Genomic DNA, 26,950 nt, shown 5'->3' with positions numbered 1-26,950 from the left:
AAGCGATCATAAACGTCCATAAACTGGGTCCCCGTAAACTAGTGAAGTGACCATGGATGATGAAAAATTCTAAATTGAATTGCATGCACTAGGGAAACCTAAATCGATGATGACTAAACAAATCTAAGTAGGAAGTGCAGGCTACGAATCAAAGTAAGTTGAGATTTGGGCGATTCATACCTTAAGATGCAAGTCCGAAAGCGATGGGATCAGCGGGGGGCTTTCTCCTATACCGCCGCCGCCGCCGCCAACACTGCCGCCGCAGATGTCACGCCTTATTCTTCTTCCTGCCGCCGACCACGTCTTTTATAGTGAAGGGGACCAGGAGGAGGACGAGAACGACGCCGACGATGGTGAATTGGTTCCTCTCATCGGGCTCGTCGGACAGAAGGAAGAGGACGAGAAGGAGGACTTGACCGAGATACTAGATCTAGACGTGGTTCTGGTCGTGGACGTGATCGGCTGAAAAAAAATACCCTGGACCATTATGCCCGTCTCTGATTAAACTAATTAAGTTAATTCATTTTTAATCCCCCACCAGATCGGACGGCTAATAAAAATCGGAGGGGTAAGTACTCGAAAGTACTCCCATTACCGCCCCAATCACCGTAAAGGAGCTCATTAAATATACATGGTATGAAAATGTATCCTAGGATGAAGCTAATTTGGTGTTGTAGATACTTCTATATTTTTCTACAAATTCGGTCAAACTTAAAGAAATTTGACTTAGGACAAACCTAGAGGTTCAAATATTTTGAAACGAAGGGAGTAGCTGCATATCCGCTATAGTATTGTCCACTTACGTGTGATCGATTTTAAACCTCTACTCCCTCTGTCCCATAATAGTTTTAACGGATTTGCTATTTCTCAAGTGCAGTAGTAGTTGAACTTGTTTCTTATTCAGCCTCTATCACACCTTGCAGCCATTTGCATTCTTTTTTAACGGATTTGCTATTTCTCAAGTGCTTGAAATTTCTTCTCGCATCAGTCACTTTTTTTCCTTCCTCCTTCCTTCTTCTTCCTTCCCTCTTGGCCGGACCTCACCGGAGAAGAACTCACCATCTATCTTAGGGTGAAGTAACGACCCAATTATGTATCTTAGGGGTGGGGGTGCAGGGGATCGCCGGAGTTCTCCATTGGTTCGTTCGGGCTCAGAGGGATGGCCGGGGGCGGCAGCCGGCAACGATGGTGGGGGGAGGTCGAGGGAAAGGCGGGGCAGCGAGACGACACGCGATAGCGTCCGCCGGCCGCGGGGGGTGCAGGTCGGCGGATGGGACGGGGTAGGCTGGGGGATCGGGAGGAGGAAGACGATGAACAATGCCATGATCTATTTTGGACCATTGGATCAAGATCTGACGGTTCCTATGAAAGTGACTAGATGTATAGGCGGTCCCTCTTTTTAAACACTTTGTAATACAGGCCGAGAGGCCCATAAGTTGCCTCTCCCATTACTAAAAAAAAGACAGAGGAAACTGAACTGATGAACACTCAACAGCTCAATTCAGGTGAACCCCATGTGAAACTTTTAAAAATTACAAAAGAACCCTTTGTTTGAAATGTTGTGTGTTGATCCCTCCTTGTCGCTTCAGCTTGTTTTGAGAGTCGGGTCTCGGAATTCAAATTTTGGACGTTGAATCGGAACTAGTAGTTTCTGCATGAAATTTCAAAAAATTCTCAGGGAGTTTCCTTTGCTCCCCGATCAGTTCCACGTGGATGAACTCCTTATTCATTTCGTTTGCCCTTTGTGCCTGAGCATTTAAGATGAGCAGAAAAAAAGAGATACATCATCATGAAATTAACACATGAGCTAGGATTTAAAACCAAATAAGCGTGTAGAAAAGAAAGCATTCATGAGGTGCTTGTACCTCGCCTTGTTGTATAAGCGGCCTAATATCAAAGGTGATGATGGGAAGATGGGTATGAAAATCGACTGCCGGCCTCAGTGCAGCCACCGCCTCCTGTGCGTTCGCAAGTGTGTGACCATGACGATCGATTCCCACTGTGACCCGCCGAAGGGACAAGAGGTTCCCTGAGTACCACTCAATGCCGTCAATGAAGTCGTTTTGTTAAAGAGGTGGTACTACTTTCCTACCACCAGCCGCCACAATACCGATGTGGCTACCAAGATGGCACCAATGATGGACGACGATAAGGACATCTAAGAACATCTCTACCAGATCCCGTAAAATGGGCCAACCGGAATAATAACCATTGATTTAGCGGATGAGGTCGTTTTTTCGGCCCCGGATAGATCCCACTAAATCGGCCATCCCGTATTTTTTTTACGGGATCCTACAAAGTATGGGCCATTTTCGCCATATCTACGAGAGCCGCCCCTCTTTTTGTAGTTTCCCGTTTCCTTGGCATGAAGCCATTTCCGCCCACTTCCGTTCGTGCCTCACTCGCCACCACCGCATCTCCCCGCCAGTTCCTAGTGCCCTCGGCTTGCCCCGTGCCGTCCATTAGCTCCGCGGCCCCGCGCCACATCTATTCCACCAAATTTGGAGGCCAGTGTGCCCATTTGTCTCCGCGGGGTAGTGGCCGCCGCCGGTGCCATGGATCCACCCTGGAGCTTGGTGTGCGGCCTTGTAGCCGGCGGATTCCGTTTGTTTTCGGTGCAGGCGAGCCTAGGAATCGCTCGAGGGATAGCAGCGCAAGCCGGAGGAAGGGGTTTCAGCCGACTTTGCTTCGGCCGGAGGGGAAGAAGAAAGGGGCGGCCGGCTTTGCTTCGGTCGGCGTGGGAGAAGAAAGGGGCAGATGGCTTTGCCTCGAGGGAAGGTATGTTCAATGCCTGCCAACTATTTTGATTCAACTTCGACCGGTGAGATCCGGGAGAAATTCGCGGGCTTGCATTTTTTAGATGGATTGGAGTTCGTCCTCGTCATCTTCGTCGGATGATTCAAACATAGAAGAGATTATCCTGGATCACAATGTCAACAACCTAGTGCTGTTGCATCTTGTGGACAAATTTGAGAAGGGCCCAAAAAAAAGCGCAGCGGATCCATAGTTGGTCGGCTATGCATTCCTCGCAATCAAGCTCTCGGCGACAAGATGCTCATGAAGGACTACTTCGCCGAGGGAACGACATATCCGGCTCACCTATTTCATAGGCGATACCGAATGCATAGGCCTCTTTTCGTGCGCATCGTTGAAGCTTGCGGGCAAAATTGCCGTTTTTTTACTCGGCGTAGGAATGCCGCCAGTTTGCTTGGGTTTAGTGCATATCAAAAAATATCGGGGCAATGAGAGTGATTGCATATGGTGTTCCCGCCGACTACGTCGTGAATATCTTTGCATTGGAGAAGGTGCCACCATCAAGTGCGCCCCGGTCTTTGTGAAGACAATGATCTGGGTTTTTGGCCCGGAGTACCTTCAAGCTCCAAACGAGGGAGACACAAAGAAGATCATGGCGATGAACGAAGAAAGGGGATGGTTGGGCATGCTAGGTAGTATTGATTGCATGCATTGAAGGTGAAAGAACTGCCCGGTGGCTTGCGCAGGGCAATACACCAGCCACAAACGTAAATCCACCATTGTGCTTGAAGTCGTGGCTTCACGCGATCTATGGATTTGGCATTGTTTCTTTGGTTTGCCAGGGTCTCTCAATGATATCAATGTCATGCAACGATCTCATCTATTTTCTCAGCTAGCTAGTGGCAAAGCTCCAGCTTGTAACTATACCGTCAATGGCCATGACTATACCATGGGGGTACTATGTGGCCGAGGGTATTTATCCTCCATGGTCAACATTTGTGAAGACCATTAATGACCCCAAAACCAAGAAACACAAAAGATTTGCCGAAGCACAAGAAGCCTGCCGAAAGGATATTGAGAGGCATTTGGTGTGTTGCAAGCTCGGTTTGCCATTGTTCGACGTCCCGCTCATTTTTGGGATAAGAAATCCCTCAGAAATATCATGACTGCATGTGTAGTTTTGCACAACATGATCATCGAGGATGAAAGGGATTTGGGCTTAGAGTTTTATTATGACAATGTTGGTAGCCGGTGTGAAGCCTGCCAGGGAGGCGGATGAGATCACTGCATTTCTTGCCACCTACCAGAAGATCGAGAACAGTGCCTCACACTACCAACTCTGGGATGATCTTATTGACCATCACTGGCAACTCTATGGGAGATAGATTCCCATTTTTATACATATGTATTTGTGTGTGATTTGAATAATTTGGTGTTGTAATAATTATTCAAATTTGAATATTTTTTGTAATGAAGAAGATTGTTGTATTGTGAATTACCTTTCCGATCATTTATATTCATATGTTAATTTGTATTATGATTCTATTTGGTTCATATCATTGAAAATCTAGAATTTAAAATGCTATGAAAAGATTGCGGTACCACGAGGCCTCCGGCGCGGGTCAGATCTAGTAAACTCGTGCCGCAAAACATTTGCAGGACGAGTTTATGGGATTTGTTCCGCCAGAGGCCCCGCGACACCGTAAACTTTTTTGCAGGCCGCTCGTAAACGTATTTTGCGGGAAGCAGCTTTACCGGATCTGCTAGAGATGCTCTAGGGGAAAAGTAGGCTTTCGGTCCTAGGAAGAGGGTGGAGATTCTCGGTTGAGAGCATAAAACCTTGTCAGTTTAAATTACAAAAATTATCTTAGGTAACTTAATTACCATAGGAGGCTTTCAAGAAGAAAAACAAACCACGAGTGTACTGTCTCACATCATCTAATTGATAACGGTTTTCACAGGTGACGGTCTATCATGGGAGTTTTATAGTATCGACGACGCACTATTATTATTAGATAGTACTCCCTCCGTCCTCCGTCTCATAATGTATAGTGTCAAAAAACATCTTACATTATGGGACGGAGGGAGTACAATGAAGGGTAAGATAATGTGAGTACTAGTTAGGTTGATGTCCTTGTACTATTTCGCCAAAAAAAAATGATGTCCTTGTCTTGATCTTATCATGTTCTGCAAACAACAATCTTTTCGAGCATTCGGTGGTTAGACTAAGCTCTGTCGATGATCAAGTGTGCATGGAGATAATATACCAAAAAACATATATAGAAGTTTTGTCTCTACAAGGCACAGGTTATTGGAGCAGATCACCTACACTTGCAAGCCATACCCTCCAGTGCCCAATCAGATGCAATGCAGAGAATGGAATCTCGGCACAGAAGGTCGCATAGCAAAGTACAAATTCAATTCTTACTGAGTGGTGTCGTCATTCTACTGTATTTCTACTTTCCATCTTTAATCCGGGTGTGGTCTCCCTCTGTTCCACAAATGGTAGCACTTCGGCTTTGGAAATATTTGTTGCCTCGTTATACAGTAGAATACAAACAGGGTGGCTTCTTTTCCTATCATCTTATACAAAGCTTTCTACGAGGCCTAGTATCTGAAGTTCTGAACACAGGTGCCTCAAACTAAATGGGCGGCCAGAAAGCTCTCTTTGCCGAGCTCGATGAGAGCATCTCCAGGAACTTCAAATTTAGTGATGACCCAACCTTGATGGGTAACACGGGTTGAGTGTCACCCACTGCGCTAATTTTTTGAAACATTATTTTAACTATCCACTGCGCTGCTGAGAAGAGAGAAGGTGGTAGAGGAGGTCGTGAGATGAGCAGACGATGGAGGAAGCGAAACGAGGCGGTATGTTGGTGGTACGACTCGTTTAGTTCCCGGCAGGTTCATATATAAAAGTCCCATATTCCATACGAGTTGCTTCCACTGCTGCCCCCTCGACTGACTTCGACCTCGAGTCCTCGTAGGAGAGATTGTCACCGACTGATTTGCTGTACCTTCTTCAGTTTTTCATGGGCATGGCCCAACTGCCAATACACACCTGACACCATCAAAGTTATTCATCAGTAAATTCAGGCCTACTTAGAATAGATATGCATGTTGCAGGCTCCAGACTAGCAAAGGTGAGTAGCTATCAAACAAGCTCCTAATTCATTCTGCTTATAGGATGATGAAGATGCTAACAGGAGCCCTGGAGTGATTTCATATTCATAACATAAAATTTTATACAGTTGGCTACAGAGGCATAGTTTTTTTTTCATTTTTACGAGCAAACTTATTTTTTGGACTTCACTTTCTTTGGATACTATGATATTACTTGGCCAAAATCTGAAACAAATGCCCACCATATAAAAGCAGGCAAATATACATGAATGTCAGATAAGGTGCAACAGATGAATCAGACAGGGTGCCTAGCGATGAAGGCCTGACGACAATCAAACAATAAACAGAATGTACCTGCAATGGTTGAGCCATGGAATCGTCAAGTTAATGTGTACTCATCACTCAACAGGTAGTCCTGGTTGACCGCAGATTCCAATGCCGTGATGTATATTGCTGAAGCAGCAAACCTAGAGCAAAATAACAACACTTCAGCAACAAACCTATTGCTAAGTATCATCCTTTTTTCACAGCGAAATTGCATCATGAGACAGATGGTGGTAACTAATAAACTTTATGTTTCTCCTACAATTTTAAATCATGCCTCATGCTGAAAGTCAACTACAAATAGGAAGTACGAGCCAATTTAATGCTTCACAGAAGAAATTATACAATAATAAATTGTCTGAGAGTGCACAATGATGTTTCTAGTTAACAACATTTTTTGTATCAAACCATGCAGAAGAGCCTAGCTAACAGCATCGACATGTGCTGATCAGAAGGGTGATTAACAGTATTGGACAAGATGGGATGCGTAATTAGGTAGCAGAAAAACATACTCAAATGTGTACATCTGTTAATCAAAAAGTAACCAAGAAGGATTAATATGCCAAGTTTTGCATGTCTACAGCACTGATCCACTAACAAAGCTAATCAGGATAAAAATAGAAGTACAAAGAAGCATACCATGGTAAGGCTTGCTATAGCGGAAGCTCATGGCGATGAGCAACTGGTCACAATGCCCCTGATAAACAAAAAGACGCCTATTGCAACCATGGTTTCTGCATCCATCCCACATGCGACTAAAGCAGCTTGTGGAAAGCCAAAGGGGTGAATGGCACTTGCACAAAATGTGCTGGTGACAGTGAGTGCAGAAATGTGTACAACATCTCGGGTGGCTGCAGCCTGGATAGAGATGAATTACATTTAGCAAGAAGAGGGTGAGCATGTAGACTAACACTGTAGGAAAAATGTTCCGAATGTGTACCTCAGAAGTAGATATTGTTGAATTAATTCACATCCACATAATCAATTGTGACTCTTAGCTTTTCAGTTGCTGCAATTCTGCACTCCATACCTAGCTCCTCACTGCAATAGGCTACCTCAAGGTGACTGAGCGAAGGTGCAAAGCCCATGTCTGGCAACCTTGTGATGCTCCTACAATGTACGATAGATAATGTTCCGAGGGAGGTCAGGCTATATAGGATTGCAGGAAGTGATAAGAGATTCGGGCATCTCAGGAATTGAAGTTCTTGGAGTGAGGTTAGAAGCTGTAAAGCTCTCTCTTGTTCGTCTGTTAGGTTCACCAAGCTTGCACTATACGCAGAGCCAAACTGTAGACGTCTTAGGGAAGTCAGCTGTTTGCAGAACGGCCTGGACAGGATAGATGCGTCACTAGCCACAAGAGTTTTCAATCCAGACCATACTTCACAGACACCTTGCTGGTCGGACAAAAGTTGAAAACAGGAAGGTAGGCCGGGGGAGTTAAATACTTTCAAGGATGTCAGGTTTCTACAGAACTGGAGGCCCTCGATCGACGCAAGCAAGTCGCAGTCTCCAATTTCCAACTCTTTCAGTGCCGTGCAGCATGCCAACTGTAGAGACGTCAGTTCCGGACTTCTCTGTACTGCTAATTTGGTCATGGCAGGAAGGCAGGACAGAAGACGGGATTGGACCCTGTCCGTGACGGCCGTGATCTCAAGTTTATCAAGTGACCGAGGAAATAACTGAATTTGATTCCCACCCTGCTCTTGTTCCTGCAGTTTGAGATCCCATGCACAAGACAGCTCGGAATTCATCTCCATCTTCAAGCTTCGAAGGGAGCTGAGAAACTGCAAGCCCTCCAGTACAGTCAGCTGGACACACCCCATGATATCCAGCTCCTCTAAGGCCGTACAGGAATGCAGCTGTACAGACTTCAAACATGGGCCATAAGATAGACGTAACTTTTTGAGGTACAAAAGGCCTTCAGGAGTGAATGACTGCAAGTTTTCTGGGAGAGGACCGATACTAAGGTCTTCAAGTGATGGTGGGAGTAATCCAACATCCATGGTACCATCATCTTTTGTTTCACCCACCAACAATGAGAGTAGCTTGGGGCAACCATGAAGGAAAAGCTGCGTAAGAGAGCTGAATCTTGTAGAGCCTGTATTACCCCCAATGAACTTCAGATCCAGGCTTTGCTGAATGCATAGCGCCTTGAGAGAACATAGGAGATTATATGGCAGTTTCAATTCATGTTCATCTTGGGCCGAGGTCGTCACTGCTGAAACCAAACTGCTGGTCCCTTCCGTTTCTCTAGGTTGACTGATTGATAGAAACTTTATCTGCGGACAGCCAGTTAACAGCAACTCCTCAAGGGACTGCGAATGTGAAAGCAGTTGAGATAGCCACCTCCCAGTTACGCCACATGTGCTAATGTTGACACGTTTGAGAGATGGGGGGACAAGGCTGCTTGTAGATGTGCTGTTTTCCTGGACAACCTCTGGCATAATGTTTGACATAGTAAGATTAGGGCATTCATGTATAGATAAAGTCTCTAAAGCAATGAGCTGGCTGAAAGATTCACTTGAAAGAGAGATCAGATTTGGACAGCTTCTTATTCGAAACAATGTTATGCCCCTCAGATTATGAAATGCCAAGATACTCTCATCCAGCATACACAACTCATTAGATTCGATAGTGAAACGTCTCCAGTTTATCCTCATTGTTGGAAGTGTCGAAACCCCACTGATGGACAACTCAGAAATTAGAGCAGAAGGCGGAAGAGGATGTGACACTATCAAACATGGGCAATCATGGATGGTGAGTCTACGGAGATTAGACACCAATTCATTCTGATCTCCTTCAGGAGGTGAAGATTGGAGAGGTGGAAAAGTCGTTAGACTGCTGCAATATTCCAGGATTGGCATTTTAGTCAACGCCAACTTCTCCAGAGAAGGAACTGACACTCTGACAACATGCAGATCCATCAACTCCAACTCCTTGAGTGCCCCCATTTCTCTTAGTGGAAGGATTGGCCAGTTGCTGCAACATCATTTATCAAAGTAAGTGTCCAACAATTTGCAAATGAACATGAAAAATTAGAGAGAAGGGAATTACTTGATTATATGAGGACACTGCCCGATGGACAGTTTGCTGAGAGATGGAAACCAGGATTTCTGCTCAGCGTCGAAAGAAGAGTAACTCTGGAAAAGAGTGAGCTCATTCAGTTGAGGGCAGTTCTTGATCATCAAAACACTTAAATGGGAAGTCAAATCCATTCCATAAGAACCGGTACATTTTTTCAATTTTGGTATGCCAATCAGGATCAACTCTACCAAGGAAGGAACTGAGTGATGGATAAGTCTGTGTACTAGGGTCCTTGTGGGGCTGCAGCACATGGTCCTTGTGGCAGTTAGGAGGATAAAGTCCTGGACCATCAAGGACTGGCTGTTAGGATAGAGTTCTGTTCTTGACCATCAAGGACTGTCAGTTAGCATCTTAGACTAGCATCTTAGACTGGCATCTTAGCATATGCCCTGGCTGGCTAGCAGCCTATAAATATGTATCCCCAACCCCTCAGGTTGGCATGGCATTGTGTGAGAAATAAACCAACGAAAATTGTCCCAACTCTCCTAGTGTCATCCACAACTATCAATGCTCAGGTTGAAAGGTCTAACAAGTGGTATCAGAGCCTCGTTAACCTGTACCCTGAGCATTTCCTGTGAGCAGCCCAAGTCGGTAGCAGCAGCTGCTCCGTCTGCCTCTGGTTACCTTCCTCCCTCCAGACTGTCGAGCAGCAGCTCGTCTTCATCAGCCTCCTCTTCACGCAACAGCCCCCCTGCAGCGAGCCATGTCTGCAGGTCGCTCTCAGCACACGGCTACCTCGAGCATGCGGCGCCGGCAAGAGGCCGAGCGCGCCGTGGCAGAGGAGCGTGAGCGAGCGGCTGTAGCAGCGGCTGCTGCGGCGGCAAGAGTGTCGAGGCTGGCTGCAGCGGAGCTGGCAGCAGCCAGAGCGGAGGTAGAAGCAGCCAGGGCGGAGGTAGAAGCAGCAGCAGCAGCAGAAGCAGCCCGTGAGGCTACGGCGGATGCCAAGGCACTCCGCGGCAGCCCCGGCAGCTCCAGCAGCTCCGCGCCTGCGGACGACGGCGCCGACGCAGATCGCGCCAAAGTGGCGCAGGAGCGGACGGCGCAGTGGGCAGCCGAGCACGCCCGCGCTCCAGGTGGAGGCGCGCACCGCGACGGCGGCTGCAACGACCAGGACCGCGGCCTCTACGAGGTCCGGACTGTGGTCAGGGATGTTGGTTCCAGTGTTGGGTGGCCTACCCTCACTAAAACCAACTACGTCGAGTGGGCCGGGATCATGAAGGTCAGGCTCCAGGTGCGGCGCATGTGGGAGGCAGTCCAGGACAGCAACATCGACCACCTAGAGGATCGACGGGCACTGGACGCCCTCATCGCCGCAGTTCCGCCCGAGATGCAGTTCTCGCTTTCCAACAAGCGGACTGCCAAGGAGGCTTGGGACGCCATCGCCGCAGCACGCATCGGCAGCGACCGTGCTCGCAAGTCCACCCTGCAGGCACTTCGTAAGGAGTGGGAGAACCTGGGCTTCAAGCCAGGTGAGGACGTTGATGACTTTGCTCTCCGTCTCAACACTCTGCTGCAGAAGATGGTGAAGTTTGGCGATGCCACCTACACCGAGGAGAGAGCTGTCGAGAAGCTTTTTCGGTGCATTCCCGAGAAGTACAAACAGATGGCTCGCTCGATCGAGTCGTTGCTGGACCTCTCCACGATGACGATCGAGGAGGCGATAGGTCGACTCAAGGTCGTCGACACCGACGAGCCACAGCCCCCCTCGGGGCCCGTCACCACCGGCGGGAAGCTGCTCCTAACTCGGGAGCAGTGGGATCCCAGCCTTGGTGACAGGAAGAAGGGGGAGCCTTCCTCCTCGACGGGCGGCCGCAAGCGTGGCAAGCAGCGTAAGGCGCGAAGAGGCCCCCCGGGCAGGGCACAAGGACGTGCCGAAGGTGACGCCCGCGGAGGCGCCAAGGACGGCGCCGCTGGCAAGCCCAGGCCGGCACAAGACAACAGTTGCCACAACTGTGGCCGGTTTGGCCATTGGGCCAATGAGTGTCGGCAACCACGACAAGGCCAGGCTCACGTCGCACAGGCGAAGGAGGAGGAGACGGCTCTGTTCATGGCGCATGCAAGCATTGAGCTACCCTCGGCGACTCCAGTCGCAAAGGCTTTCATCCACCTCGATGAGCCAAAAGCACACGCTCTTCTCGGCGATGGCTCCGGGAAGGACAAGGCTACGGGGTGGTGCCTCGACACCGGCGCCACCCACCACATGACCGGTCGAAGGGAATTCTTCGCCAAGCTCGACTCCGATGCGCGAGGCTCCATCAAGTTCGGGGATGCCTCCGCTGTGGAGATAAAGGGCGTCGGCTCCGTCATCTTCACCACCAAGATGGGAGAGCACCGGCTGCTCACCGGTGTCTACTACATCCCCGCGCTAAGGAATTCCATCATCAGCTTGGGACAGCTGGATGAGAACGGCTCACGCGTGCTGATTGAGCATGGGGTCCTACGCATCTGGGATCGCCAGCGTCGCCTTCTCGCCAAGGTGCCCAGAGGTGAAAATCGACTCTACGTCCTTGATGTGCAGGTGGCACAACCGGTCTGTCTCGCTGTCCGTCGAGACAACGAGGCGTGGCAGTGGCATGAGCGCTTTGGGCACCTTCACTTTGAGGCCCTGAAGCGTCTAAGTGCCAAGGAGATGGTGTGAGGCCTGCCATGCCTCGACCATGTGGAGCAGTTCTGCGACATCTGCGTACTGACAAAGCAGAGACGACTCCCCTTTCCCCAACAGGCGAGTTTTCGGGCTAAGGAAAAGCTGGAGCTCGTGCACGGAGACCTGTGCGGCCCGGTGACGCCAGCCACACCAGGAGGTCGACGCTACTTCCTGCTGCTCGTCGACGATCTCTCCCGCTACATGTGGGTGATGATCCTCGGCAGTAAGGGAGAAGCGGCGGACGCCATCAGGCGCGCGCGGGTTGGTGTGGAGGCGGAGAGCGGCCGCAAATTGCGCGTGTTGCGCACTGACAACGGCGGCGAGTTCACGGCGGCTGAATTCGCGTCGTACTGCGCCGATGAGGGCATCCAGCGCCACTACTCCGCGCCGTACAGCCCGCAGCAAAACGGCGTCGTCGAGCGGCGCAACCAGACGGTTGTGGGGATGGCTCGGGCTCTCCTCAAGCAGAGAGGGATGCCGGCTGTCTTCTGGGGAGAGGCGGTGCTAACGGCCGTCTACATCCTCAACCGCTCTCCTACTAAGGCACTCAACGGCAGAACTCCGTACGAGGCCTGGCATGGGCGGAAGCCGGCGGTCTCTCATTTGCGGGTCTTTGGCTGCCTTGCGTTCGCCAAGGAGCTCGGCCACATCGGCAAGCTCGACGACAGGAGCACTCCGGGAGTCTTCATCGGCTACGCGGAGGGCTCAAAGGCCTACCGCATCCTCGACCCAAAGACACAACGTGTGCGCACAGCGCGAGACGTCGTGTTCAACGAAGGGCGAGGGTGGCAATGGGACAAGGCGGTGGACGACGGCTCGACGCCGACGTATGACGACTTCATTGTCGAGTACGCTCACTTCAAGGAAGCTGGGGGAGCAAGCAGCTCCTCTTCACCGGGCACGTCTACCCCGGCCCCCAAAACTACATCGACTCCGGCGCCTGCTACACCGACGACACCACAACCGGCGACGCCGCATACTCCAGCCCCGGCGGTCGCCACTCCGGGCTCGTCTTCATCAGCACCAGCTCACGCAGAGCACAACCCGATGAAGTTCGCTTCCCCGCTCACTCACGACGAGGAGCGGGTCGACGCATGGTATGGAGGCGAACCGCTGCGGTACCGTACGATGGATAATGTGCTCGGCGACCAGCCGGTGCCAGGACTGGTGCCACGTGACCTGGAGGCGCAGCTACAGCTCGTGTGTGAAGACGGCGAACCACGGTCCTTTGCAGAGGCCGAAAGAGACGCGGCATGGCGCGCCGCGATGAAGTTGGAGATGGATGCGGTCGAGCAAAACCGCACCTGGGAGCTTGCTGATCTCCCTCGAGGTCACCGCGCAATCACCCTTAAGTGGGTGTTCAAGCTGAAGAGGGATGGAGCCGGCGCCATCATCAAGCACAAGGCTCGTTTGGTGGCCCGAGGCTTCTTGCAGCAGGAAGGAGTCGACTTCGACGACGCTTTCGCTCCTGTGGCACGGATGGAGTCCGTGCGACTTCTCCTTGCGCTGGCTGCCCAGGAGGGCTGGCGTGTCCACCACATGGACGTTAAGTCGGCATTCCTCAATGGCGACTTGAAGGAGGAAGTCTACGTGCATCAGCCACCGGGGTTTACGATTCCCGGCCAGGAGGGCAAGGTGCTCCGCCTGCGCAAGGCTCTCTATGGCCTGCGGCAGGCACCCAGGGCGTGGAACGCCAAGCTGGACTCCACGCTGAAGAAGATGGGTTTCGAGCAGAGCCCGCATGAGGCTGCCGTCTACCGACGGGGGAGTGGAGGAAATGCCCTGCTGGTGGGCGTCTACGTTGACGACCTGGTGATCACCGGCACCAAAGATGCAGAGGTGGCGGCGTTCAAGGAAGACATGAAGGCCACGTTCCAGATGAGTGACCTGGGGCTCCTCTCCTTCTATCTAGGGATTGAGGTGCACCAGGACCACTCCGGGATCGCGCTTCGACAGTCCGCCTACGCCAAGCGCATCGTTGAGCTAGCTGGGCTCACCGACTGCCATCCAGCTCTCACTCCGATGGAGGAGAGGCTGAAACTAAGTCGCGACAGCACGACGGAGGAAGTGGATACTACGCAGTACCGACGCCTTGTGGGGAGCCTTCGCTACCTCACTCACACACGGCCGGACTTGGCATTCTCCGTCGGCTATGTCAGTCGGTTCATGGAGCGACCAACGTCGGAACACCAGCAGGCAGTAAAGAGGATCGTCCGCTACATAGCAGGGACCCTCGACCACGGCCTCCATTACCCTAGGTGCCCTGGGGCGGCACACTTCGTCGGGTACAGCGACAGCAACCACGCCGGCGACATCGACACCAGCAAGAGCACGAGCGGGATCCTCCTCTTCCTCGGCAAGTGTCTCGTGAGCTGGCAATCAGTCAAGCAGCAGGTGGTGGCCCTGTCCAGCTGTGAGGCTGAGTACATAGCGGCCTCCACCGCCTGTACTCAGGCGCTCTGGCTTGCTCGACTGCTTGGTGATCTTCTCGTTCAAGACACCAGAACGGTGCAGCTCCTGGTGGACAGCAAGTCCGCCCTGGCCCTGGCAAAGAACCCCGTGTTCCACGAACGGAGCAAGCACATCCGACTGAGGTATCACTTCATCCGCAGCTGTGTGGAAGAAGGGAGCATCGAGGCGAGCTACATCAACACCAAGGATCAGCTCGCAGACCTGCTCACCAAGCCCCTTGGGAGGGTCAAGTTCCTCGAACTTTGCTCCAGGATTGGGATGATTCAACTCTCCCACAAGACGACGTACAAGACTTAGGGGGAGAATGATGGATAAGTCTGTGTACTAGGGTCCTTGTGGGGCTGCAGCACATGGTCCTTGTGGCAGTTAGGAGGATAAAGTCCTGGACCATCAAGGACTGGCTGTTAGGATAGAGTTCTGTTCTTGACCATCAAGGACTGTCAGTTAGCATCTTAGACTAGCATCTTAGACTGGCATCTTAGCATATGCCCTGGCTGGCTAGCAGCCTATAAATATGTATCCCCAACCCCTCAGGTTGGCATGGCATTGTGTGAGAAATAAACCAACGAAAATTGTCCCAACTCTCCTAGTGTCATCCACAACTATCAATGCTCAGGTTGAAAGGTCTAACACTGAGAGTTCCATTAAATTCAACATCCTGATCAATGTCAGCTTCCTAAGGGAATGCATTCCATGAGTAGATAGAATTTGCCATTCCCTACACTCCTCCAGATGAAGTATCTGCAGTGAGGTAACTGAAAAGGCACTGGAAAGCCAGGTTGGGGAGATAGCACCACCATATCCAGTTATTTCTAGAGTTTTGAGGTTCTGATGTGGTTGAAGACCATCAAGCACATCCTCTGCAGCCTCAGGTTGAAGGCTCATGCTGCTATTCTCCCATGACAAGAACATTGTTTCTAGATACTCTTTGTGTGTCAGCATGGCTGCCCACGCCTCTTCTTTAGTCTTCACATTTTCAAGTTGAGAAACTCCTAGTGATACAAGCTCATTCATGGACTGAAGTTGTCCTATCTCAAAACTGCCAACATTTTGAACCTTGAATTTTAATTCCTGAAGAGAGGTCATGTTGCTGACACAATCTATTGCGTGGTGCACTTTCTCATGAGCAATAAGATGACGCAGATTCACAAGATTATTCATGTCAGTAGGTACATCAAGATTGCCCGAAATGCCCACATCCAGTACTTGAAGGTGATAACATCTTGTCAAAGCTTGACGAAACGCAGGGTTGCTGACTCTGTATGCTGATATATAGCGAAGATGGAATAGATTTGACGAATTGTATATAGAGCTGATGTCAGCACCTGTCACACTTAGCAACCGTAAACATTTTGCCTCATTGCATAAAGTACGCAATGGCCCTGATAAATGTATGCTGCTTCGCCCAAACAACATCAATGTCCTCAATTTGTGCCAAGACACCTTCTGAAGTATTTTGTCAAACTTCTCACTAGAATTGCTGACATGTTCATCTTTATCATAATCAGCAATTATGATCGACAAATGCCGAACACTTGCTCGAATTGCCCCGGATTTCAATCCATCTATAGTAGCACACTCATTTGATGAAACCATCCCTGCCAATACATGCATTAGGTCATGCATAACATAGTGTGAGCCATCCTTTTGGAAGAAGCCCAAATCCACTAATTTTTCCAAATATTCATGCCCTGTTTCCTCCAGTCTTATGGTAGGATCTTTGCACTGCACAAAATTTTGTGATATCCAGGCATGGACCAATTCTTTCCCATCAAATCCGTAGTCCTCTGGATACAAAGAGCAGTATGAGAAACACCGCTGAAGGTAGACTGGTAGATAATCATAACTGAGCTTCAAGATGGGTAAAATATCATCATCATATCCTTGAAGAGATTTCCGTTTGTCCCGAACTGTCGTCCAATGCTGATAGCTAACTTCTGTGCTCAGAAGTGCACCAACACTTTGTGCAGCTAGTGGGAAGCCTTTTAGTGCTTTAGCAATTTGTTTCCCAATATATTGCAAACTAGGATGGTGCTCGCAGTTGTCATTGCGAAATGCACATGCCTTGAAAAACAGCCAAAACTCCTTCTCATCCAGACCACTCAATGTGATTTCATCCATAGTTCCTATCATTTTTGCCACTGATTTTGTTCTGGTTGTTGCTAGTACCATGCAACCTTTTTACTTTATTACTTTTCAATGGAGCCAAAAGTTTAATCCATCCACCCCTGTCCTTCTCTTCCCACATATCATCCATTACAAGCAGAAATCTTTTGTTTCTAATATTTTCTTGAAGTATCTCCTGCAATTTATTCAAACTGCTTTTTTTTTCATATGGTCTATCTTCACATACATGATCTAGGATCTGAAGTGTTAGCCCCACTACATCGAAGTTAGTGGATACACAGACCCATATTAGCAAATCAAAATGATCTTTAATTCTTTTAGCATGGTATACATATCTAACAAGCGTCGTCTTCCCAATACCACCACTGCCAACCACTGGCAGAACATTCAGATCACTAGATCCCCCCTTTATCAACAGATCTATTATCTCGTCTCTCTCTGCATCTCTTCCGTACACCTTATACTCAATCGGAACAGAAGTTGTCATGCGATGATCCCTGGCAATATTCTGACTCTTACTTGATGTTGCCATGGTGCGCAAGTTCTCAAGCTGAAGAACCCCCTTTACAGAATTGCTACTACTGCATAGAAGATTCACTATTACATTGATCCTCTTGGAAATGCTATCTTTAATCTCAAAAGGCAGCATGTTACAATGAGCAGGCCCCTCTTCTTCACGTTTCCTTTTTCTGCCACGTGAGATCCAGTCAGTTATTTGGCTTGTGGCGCTGCATACTGATTTAACAACAGAAGATAGAGTGGATGAAGACACATAGCTTCCCTCAAGATTAGTACCAGTAGGAGCACTACAACCTTTCCCTGCATAAGAAAACTCTCAGTTATTTGGCGACAAGCAAACGAAAGCCACTTAAGCAAAGCAAATATTATCATGCAAGTGCTAATAATTAATAAAAGTTCCAAAATTTAACAAAAGCTGAATTCAAAAAGATAACAATTAAGCTACTCTTGGTTACATATTACGCCTACATAAAAAAAACTGAAAGCAATAAAAATGGAACAGTAGAGAAATATGAAGCACCTTCTGTGATCTATTGCTCAAGTCGGTAGTAGTCAAGCTCATCCATCACGTCCTCTGAATCATAAAGTAGCTCTCTGAGACCATCCAGTGACAGGGCCAGAGGCATATTGTCAATCCTCCTTCCCTCGGCAGCAGCAAGAACCATCTGCACGTCCCTCATCTGAAATTTGAGCTTCTCCACATCTTCAGCAAGCCCGATTTCACGAGTCCAGGCTTCCATACGTCCAGTAAAGAAGCTGTCAAGGATGCTTTGCACCAGCCATCCTATTGTTGCATCAACCACCGTGCCAAGCAACCCCGACATCTCTCCCGGCACACCTATGGCAGCACAGCAACAGCAGGAGCAAAGGTAGGCCTTGCACAGCGGAGAAACCAAACAGATGGTCTCAGAGGAAAGGAGAGTTTTAGTGAACCAAAAGGCAGGCAGCAATTCAGCAAATGAGAAGAGTCTAACAATGCACCAAAAAACAGCTAACTTTACCAGGTAACACTAGCATCCCTTCAACTGACGCACAGGCCCCTCATGGCAAGCTCGAGGTGGGGTCCGCACGGCCGTGGAACTGTGGAAGTCCTTGATCAAGTCTTGGCTCCACAGTCGCACAATATTGTATGACTGTGAAATAGACTCCTCTTTACTGATAAACATGACTTAGCTGTCAGCCATGTGGAAAAGACGAGCTTATGATGTTACATGACAATTACAGAGTATTTTCGTGGAAGCTGAGCCTAGAGAAGAGAATAAAGGATAAGCAGTGGTCCTATAGCAGCCTGAAATCTGTGGACGCATATGCATACTGAACAAATGGTACAAGCAGTAGGGGACAAAACATCACAAGGGCTCACGCTATCACTAGGCTTAAATTGAATCCTCATTAGATACTTTGACGTTGATGGTTTCTGATAAGTATGCGCAACGTCGTACCTAGCGACAAATTAATGAGATGCTTGATGTCAATGGTTTCCACAACCTTGCACCCATCAACCAAGTAATGAGATGCTTGATCTTGAGGGTTTCTATACAACCTTGTATCCATCGACAAAATTTTGGTATGTAGAACACGCGCAGCTATCTATGACAGAGCCGGGCCAACGACTGCACGGGTTGATTCCTCGAACGCGGTGTCCCTAGAGATCCCAAATGGCTATCATGTGTAGGACACGTTCCTAAATTCTAAAGGCAGTAGGAACCATAGCAAAACCATTTTATTTATTTTTGAAGCGGCTTTGTATGTTCAGTTAGCATAGCAGATAACCAGACTGCACATCCGCTTGGTATGAGGACATGGGTAATCTGGCCAAGGAAGCAGCGTATGGTACCAAAAAAAAAACAGAGACTTTTCTTACCCTCGTGCTGCGGACCAGCGAGGCTGCGAGGGTGAGCCACCAGGGCCAGGGGAGGGCCATGGGCACGATGAGCCCACGACATCGATCCTCCACCGCTCGACGGGACGCTGGGATGGAGATCGCCGACGTTGATGGCTGCGCTTGCTAGGGCCACCACCCGCGCGTGGACCCGGCGCAGATTCTCCGGTGAGGCATTTCCTCGAACACGTCGAGGGCGCGAACGGGGTGGACAGCCGCGACCGTGGCCGGGATGCGGGCAGGCGCGCACGCCGCGGTAGACGGGCTCGCCCATGGGTGGCGCGAGATGTGGTCGGGTGGTGGATTCTGGTGCGGTCACGAGCGGCGCCGAAATGCGCGCTATAGGCGTCTGCTCGAGGTCGAGGGGGAAGAGAGTGGTGCCGAGGCCGTGATGAACTGCTCTCCGGTAGCGGCCGTTTACAAGACAGCGCGCCTCTACAGTCTACATGAGAATTTGGTCTTTCAGGAAACAACTACGAAATATTTAGGAAATCTGGCCAAAAAAATCTGACTTTTTTTACATATGCACAAGAACACTTTCATGGGGAAAAACAGAAACTATCTGATTTTTTCTACATATGCACAAGAACACTTCCATGGGGAAAAACAGTTTCTGTTGGCATTTGGTTTCTTTTCTTTGCTTACCTGCGCGGCTGATGGAAATTCTGCCATGCGTGCGACAGCCTGATGGAATCAGGATCGCAGCATGTAGGTACGCCACGTTTCCTCGCAGGCACCTCAGCTGCTACAATCTCCCCCGCAAAATGGAGTAACGTGGCTGCTCACAGTGTTGCGGCAAGCGGAGGTGCCGAGGCGGGCTGCTAGCCGTGCCATGAGACTGAACAGCGTGGCCATCGATGTTGCGGGCTAGCATTGCAAAGGCTTCACAACATGGGCGATGCTGCAACCACTCATGGCCCAGCCTATCTTTATACAAAAGATCAAACACGTTGCAGGGCCAACAATCAACAACAAAGCCTTTTAGTCCCAAACAAGTTGGGGTAGGTTAAAGGTGAAAACCATAAGCGAAAATCTTTTGGGTTTCAGGGGCCAACGATATTCAGTAATATTTGATGTTGTATAAGCATCTACAATGATTTTTCCCGTTGCATTAGCTGCAAAAGTGCAGGGATGAGTTCTCCCTGGTTAAATCTTACTCCCTCTAAGACATTTCTTTAACATGTTAAGTGCTTCTCACTACTGTTAAGCTAAGTTGGATACCCCAAGCAAACAAATGAAATATGCATATTAAAAGGTCAAACAAGGCAAGCCAGGAGGTAATATATATATCTGACCAAAATTCATCACGAGTATAAATCTCCCAAACAGCCGACATAGTCTGGCAGATAACCACCACGGTCCACAATAATAATAATAATAAGATAATATAAAAACAGCAAGTATGAGTCTCCAGGCAAAAACGAAAATGGTCGACATTTCACTAGTTTGGCGTTTCACTAGGAGCGGGTTGTAGTTTCTCGCGAATCACCAAGCTCAGTCATCGCTCAGTCATCACCGAAAGTTATCTTCTTCCCTGCCAAAGAAACAACAAACAAATGTCAAAACCAGTACTGTACTTCTCTGCCAGAAAGCAAATGAAACTAGAGCAGACTGGTGTTCATGTAGGCGGGACGTTACCTGCACTAGGTGTGCCAGCACTCTGCCTGGGGGGTGCACCACCCCGACCACGGCCCCTGTCACTCCGGCCGCCTCTGTCACCCCGGCCGAATCTTCCACCACCTCTGCGGCCCGAGCCCCCGTCAAACCTTCCACCTCTGCGGCCCCCGCCCCCGTCAAATCTTCCTCTGCGGCCCCCACCCCCGTTAAATCTTCCTGCGCTCCTGTTACCACTATCAGCGCCATCTCTGTTATCTGCCCTAGGCTTGGCTTCATCAACAAACAGGCTCAAGCCTTCTCCAATGTTAGACCCGTTCAGCTCGAGCGCTTTGGGCAAAGAACTGATGTCATCAAATTCTATGTACGCTATCCTGCAGGACCAAACCAAGCAGCCAAGAGTCAGTTACAAGAAACGAGGATACGGGTTGACCTAGGAGCAGATGCATTCTATATGCCAGAGCGCTTTGGGCAAAGAACTTACCCTTTGCTTGCGCCAGTATCATAATCCTTTGGGATTGAAACTCTTCTAATATCTCCACATGAGCTAAAATGATCTTGAAGCGAGCTTCGGATCTGGTGACAGTAAACATTGAGATATAACACAAGACTCAAAACTTTTCACTCGATCAAATCAATCAGATTTTTACCACAAAAAGACACATTTAACTCTTTGAATTACCTCATCCTCCCCAAGAGATGAATCAAACCCTCTAACAAAGGCAGTACTGCTTTGACCAGGCTTCTTGAAAGAACTATTATCCCTCCTGAAAACAGAAAATTAAGGCGCATCAATGGTTAGCGTGCCCAGGCAATTTCTAGGAAGATTATCAGTGAGATAGAAAATCACCCGCTGCCAGGAGTGATCGCGCCTCGCTCACGAGCAAAATCAAGCCTGACAGGCCTCCCCGCCAAATCTCCTCCATTTAATTCGTATGCCTAACAGGGTCGGAACATGGATAACCAAATAGAATTAGATGGCAATTAAAAGCTTACTTCACAGATCAGCTGATGAGACTACATGGATCACAAAGAAACATAGTGAAGTACCTTTTGAGCAGCTTCAGTTGTAGCAAATTCAACATGTGCAAAACCCTTGAAGCTCCCATCATCAGCGGTAGCAAAACGAATATCCATAACCTCACCAGCCTCCCCAAAAAATTGCTTCCTACAGGATGTGGAACAAATGAAGTTAAGAACATCTTTCAGAAAAGATGCAATAATAGCACATCTCACAAACTTACACTTGTTCAGTCTCCACATTGTATGACAGATTCCCAACAAAAAGGGTCTTTGACCCAGTAGTAGCTTGACCACTGCTGGCAGGAGTTTTTGGCTGCAACAAACAAAGTTGGCTGAAGTCAAGCATCCATCAAACATAAGAGGAAAAATTAGAACAGCATAAATATACTCCAACCATACTTCGTTCTGCTTGGATTTTGCCACCAACACCGATTTACTCTTTTCCTCATCACTGTCAGAGCTCTCTTCAGAACTGTCATCATCATCACTGCTTTCTTTCTTGGCAGCCTTAGAGACTGGCTTGGCAGCACCAGAAGATGAATCCTGAAATAGAGTAAGAAATGCAATATGGATCAAAATGTTCAGACGGAAAAGCAAACACCAAAAATAAGCACCTTAGGCTTCTTTTGTGGAGGCTCTTCCTCATCACTCTCATCAGAACTATCATCAGAATCATCCTTGGACTGCAAATATTGAATTACAACAAGATCATTTAATGTACAACAAATATCACAGAAGACAATGCTTTCAAGAAAATAAAATTTTAAAAATTATGCGTACATGTTCACTCTTTTTCTCTGTTGTCAGAGGCCTCTTCGCAGGAATAGTAGATTTTGCTGGCTGCAAAACATTGGAAGGAATTTTAAACCCTGCACAACAAAAAAGTGACCAGGAGTAAGCAAGTAACAGAACACTTACTTCATCAGAATCTGAATCCGAGTCACTATCTGAGCTGCCACTAGATTCTTCTTTCTTCACAGAAACTGTTTTAGCGGTGGTATCCTGGACACAGAAAGTAACCGCATTAGAAAGATGGCACAGACAGAAGATTTTGCTTGCAGCGAAACAATGTGAAAGACAAATATCACAAGAGAAGTTACCAAGAGTAAACAAGTACTTCCTCCGTTCGGAATTACTTGTCGCAGAAGTGGATGTATCTAGACGTATTTTAGTTATAGATACATCCATTTCCGAGACAAGTAATTCCGAACGGAGGGAGTACAACAGAGAACTTACTTCTTCAGAATCTGAATCTGAGTCAGAATCTGAGCTATCACTAGATTCTTTGCCCTTCTTAACAGCAACAGCCTTGGAAGATTGAACTGGTTTAGCAGTGGTATCCTGGAAATATATTGAAAATGTTAGTATCACATTATTTAGAAAGAATGATGAAGCCTTAGTTTTCATATAACTAGTAGGCTGATTACCTCCTCCTCAGAGTCAGAATCAGAACTTTCACTGGATTCTACCACTTTCTTGGCTACTGGTTTTTTAGTGACCATATCCTGAAAATGTTTATCCAGTTAGGACCAACAAATCTGAGAATTAAACGACAAGATAAGAGGAATGGCAAGTGCAAGAATACGTTTTATGCTTTTGTACTCAATTATCTCACATAGAGATACATTGCTAGAAATATGATCTTACCTCATCTGATGATTCATCAGAATCACTGTCAGAGCCGTCCTGGTTTTTCTTTTGTGCAGTGGCAACCGCAGAATTCTTCACTTCAGTAGCTGGCTTCTGAAAACCAATTAAGTGAAACATGGTGAAATCAGGCAAAATAATATTTAAAAGTGCTATTTAAAGATGAAGCTTCCACTTCGAAATCAGTAGTTAAATGACTACCTCAGAGTCAGAGCTTTCAGAATCAGAACTTTCACTGGATTCTTCAATCTTCTTGGCTGTTGCTGGTGCTTTAGCGGGAAGCATATCCTGCATACATTGTTACACTCAGGACTAACAAAATATTGCTGGTGAAGACTGGCACTTTGTGCATACTCCGCAAAATAACCATGATAGCAACAACGGGAAGTATGAGACCAAGCACATAGAGTACTCACTGTCTGATTCATTATTCATATAACAGTGCTAGTGGTTGAGTTCAGAATTGAGTGTACCCATGTGTTATGTTAGTATTTTTGGAAAATAAAATCAGCTCAAGTTCATTCATTATATGCCAATAATCATCACAATACCTTTTGTAAGCATTCACAAATTTATTGATTTAGATATACAATAGTCATGCACCATATTCATTACTTCAATACAAAATAAACTCGACATACATTTTTCCTTCAGCACACAAGACACAGCTCAGAAGAAATTTAGCAGTTCAAGGTCTCAACTAAGATGTGTTGTTGTGGAAAAACATACAAATTAAAAATCTGGAGCAAAAACGGAACCTATTTTCATATTGCATCAGCAAGAGGTCCATCAAGGGAAATAAAACAACGAACATATCTAGCTAATAGCATAAGCTTGAAGTTTAACATACAATGAGACAAGAAAGAAAATTTGAGGACTATGTAACAACTCATATTAGGCAATAGAAGGGAAAGAATAATTATGAAGATGTTATGGAAACAAATACTCACTTCATCCTCATCAGAGCTGCTGCTATCTGAATCTTCAGTCTTTGCAGCAGGTTTCTTTGAAGCGGCAGCAGGTTTCTTTGCAGGTTCATCATCGGAGCTGCTCTCGTCACTACCATCAGAGCTGGACTCCTGTTTAGCAGATTGTGCAGCCTTCTTGGGTGGGACCATCACCTGGGAAAGATGATACAGAAATAAGTGAAAATTAAGAGGAAATCACATACAGATTAGTAGATAGAAAAGGAGAAAGAATAATTATGAACATTTCACTAAAACACTCACATCCTCATCGGAGCTGCTGTCAGAGCTGCTGCTGTCAGACTTGACTTTCTTTGAACCATTGCTAGCAAGTGCAGCAGGTTTCTTTGAAGCAGTAGCAGGCTTTTTTGCAGGTTCGTCATCAGAACTGCTCTCATCGCTGCTATCAGAGCTGGACTCCTGTTTAGCAGACGGTGCAGCCTTCTTTGGTTGAACCATCACCTGGGGAAGATTTATTTAGAAAATTGATTTCAGAGAGTAGTGAAAATATACACCTAGGTGACAACGATGACACAAGCAATGAATGCAAATTATCTTCATGCAGAATAATTCTATGCAGTATCATGTTTAAAATAATAAACTTCAAATACACAATGCATGTTACTATTTAACAAAAAAGGCAAAGAGAACAACAGGTGAAGCACCTCGTCCTCGGATTCTGAAGAATCCTCATCAGAACTGCTGCTCTTGACCTTCTTTGGAGAAACCTTCTTGACTTTAAGATAATTCTTCACAGGCACGGCCTTCTCAGGTGCAGTTTTCTGCTTCTTGCCACTGGCAGCCTTCTCGATGTCATCTTCCGCATTCCTCTTGCCTGCAAATTGAGATCACAAGAGTTATGCCACAGAATCATATTACTAAATAGAAACAAGGAGACATATGGTTACTCAAATATAAACCTTTCTTTCCAGATTTTCCATCTGGGACCAGCCCAGCGGCAGGTGCAACCGCAACAGCAGACTTCTTGCTCGACTTACCCATGGTATGTATTTTCTGAGCTCTGCACAAGGAGATGGGCGTCAACTTAGGAGCAACAAACACAAACATCGCACAATTCATCTACCCTGGTATGGGAAAACAATTCATCTACCCATCTACGCAAGCTACAGAATTTCTCAGGGTAAGTTTTCATCGAATCATGGGCAGCTCGTTAATACCAGCAACTAGACATAAACACGGAACAGCATAACGAAGCAGCACAGGACTACCAACGTGTACTACAAAAAAATCTATGGCTAAGCATAATCAGGGCATATCTCGGGCTGAATCCTACCCGCTCGACAATTGCAAAGGATTTTGTCTCGTAGAGGCTTAAACCGAAAAAATCAGAGAGCATCCTACAGGTACAAACGATTCGAACCGACCAGCCTCGCAGCGAACACAAAATCAGCGCTACCAGCTACGGGCGACGCAGCTGCGAACTCGACCACGCCACGGCGCTGTCGGAGGAGCGGCCACTCCTCGGAATTCAGGTCGCCGAATCACGAGCGCCCGAAGTCCACCGATCAGCGCGGGTACGATCGACGCAGGGGAGCACGGAACAGCGAAATAAACGGTCGACGGGGGGAGAGGGGCGACTCACCGGCGGAAGCTTGGCGGCGGCGGCGGTGGAGGCGGGGAGGAACCCTAGTTCCCCGAATCAGCTAGGGTTTTGGGGAGGGTTTGGGCGAGGCAGACGGCGGCGGCTCGGTGTTTATAGGAAGGGCGAGGCACCGCACCGGGTCTCCCGATTGATTGAGGGCCACGCCCTCCGGCCGCCAGATATGCGATTTTTGCGTTTCTTTCCCCTCGCCTGCTTTCGTGTTTTTTCTTGGCCCGCGCGAATGCTCGGCTTGGGGTGCGATATTGGAAATAGTGAATTGCTGGGGTGTGTCTGTAAATGTGCCAAGGTTTTTTTTTCCTCCGCCTGCGGGCCTTGGTCCGTCCGAGCTTGCTGGGCACCGCGTGCGTGGGCCTTGTGCAGCGCCGGCCCAACGTTTCCGTCTAGCATCAAAATCCATCACATCCGTAGGCCCAACATTTCCGTCTAGCATCAAAATGTTCTTAAAAAAAAACCTCAAAAAGGAAAAATCAAAGTCCATCACATTGTTCTAAAAAAAGGGTCCGTCACATTCAAAATAGTTTTTTTTGTATTCTAAAAAAATCAAAATTGTTTTTTGCGGGGCACATTAATAACGATAGCTCAAGGGGGAAAAAGGACAATTTTTTTTTTGTGAGGAAACTTCCGATCTACTCCCTCCGTTCCCAAATAATTGTCTTTCTAGAGATTTCAATAAGTGACTACATACGGAGCAAAATGAGTTAATCTACACTCTAAAAATGTCTACATACATCCATATGTTGTAGTTCATTTGAGATGGCTAGAAAGATAAATATTTAGGAACGGAGGGAGTACTAATCATGTCATGGCACTACAAAGAACACAGAATGACAGAAATAACAAAAATTGCATCCATGTCCCAGACCACCTACTGACGACTACAAGCACGGGAGCTAGCCGAACGCGTGACTCCGTCATCACCTTCCCTCACCGAAGTCGGGACAAACTTGTTTTGGTAGACTGTCAGGAAATCATCGTGACAAATTATTTTAATAGACGATCGGGAAATCATCGTGCTAAGGCCCCACAGGATCAGCGCGCCATAACAACAACTAGCGCCATTGAAGAGAAGTGTGGATCAAAAGGATCCAACATGTAGACACATGAACGAAGACGAATAAAGACTGGATCCAAACAGATCCACCTAAGAC

General features: G+C 47.8%; 1 protein-coding gene and 1 pseudogene across 2 annotated transcripts; both read right to left on the bottom strand.

Moving 5' to 3' along the window:
* Positions 1–5,156: 5,156 nt before the first annotated feature.
* Positions 5,157–18,971, bottom strand: LOC123190464 (disease resistance protein RGA2-like; annotated as a pseudogene). Its single transcript, XR_006496354.1, has 9 exons — positions 18,912–18,971; positions 17,568–17,885; positions 15,035–17,347; position 14,183; positions 9,256–9,484; positions 7,257–9,180; positions 6,841–6,898; positions 5,772–5,815; positions 5,157–5,514 (listed from the first exon to the last, which is right to left on the bottom strand). The product of XR_006496354.1 is annotated as a disease resistance protein RGA2-like (transcript).
* Positions 18,972–20,177: 1,206 nt separating this feature from the next.
* Positions 20,178–26,004, bottom strand: LOC123190462 (nucleolin 2). Its single transcript, XM_044603107.1, has 20 exons — positions 25,782–26,004; positions 25,099–25,199; positions 24,844–25,013; positions 24,443–24,640; positions 24,164–24,334; positions 23,415–23,501; positions 23,214–23,309; positions 22,994–23,071; positions 22,803–22,907; positions 22,485–22,568; positions 22,347–22,406; positions 22,181–22,249; positions 21,966–22,109; positions 21,788–21,879; positions 21,594–21,711; positions 21,394–21,482; positions 21,226–21,310; positions 21,028–21,119; positions 20,568–20,917; positions 20,178–20,463 (listed from the first exon to the last, which is right to left on the bottom strand). Exons 2-20 carry the CDS (start codon positions 25,178–25,180, stop codon positions 20,435–20,437), a joined length of 2,199 nt encoding a protein of 732 aa, XP_044459042.1. The 5' UTR covers positions 25,181–25,199; positions 25,782–26,004; the 3' UTR covers positions 20,178–20,434.
* Positions 26,005–26,950: the final 946 nt, after the last annotated feature.

The sequence above is a fragment of the Triticum aestivum genome, chromosome 2A, assembly GCF_018294505.1.
Source record: "Triticum aestivum cultivar Chinese Spring chromosome 2A, IWGSC CS RefSeq v2.1, whole genome shotgun sequence".
NCBI classification, from domain to species: Eukaryota; Viridiplantae; Streptophyta; class Magnoliopsida; order Poales; family Poaceae; genus Triticum; species Triticum aestivum.
This window is presented reverse-complemented; position numbering and strand designations above follow the sequence as displayed.

Excerpts from the sequence above, each read along its gene's own strand:
- LOC123190462 (XM_044603107.1), bottom strand. The coding sequence starts at position 25,180 with ATGGGTAAGTCGAGCAAGAAGTCTGCTGTTGCGGTTGCACCTGCCGCT. Across the intron at positions 21,483-21,593 it reads CAACTGAAGCTGCTCAAAAG|GCATACGAATTAAATGGAGG; the intron begins GTACTTCACTAT and ends CGACCCTGTTAG. Across the intron at positions 21,120-21,225 it reads CATCTCTTGGGGAGGATGAG|ATCCGAAGCTCGCTTCAAGA; the intron begins GTAATTCAAAGA and ends TACTGTCACCAG.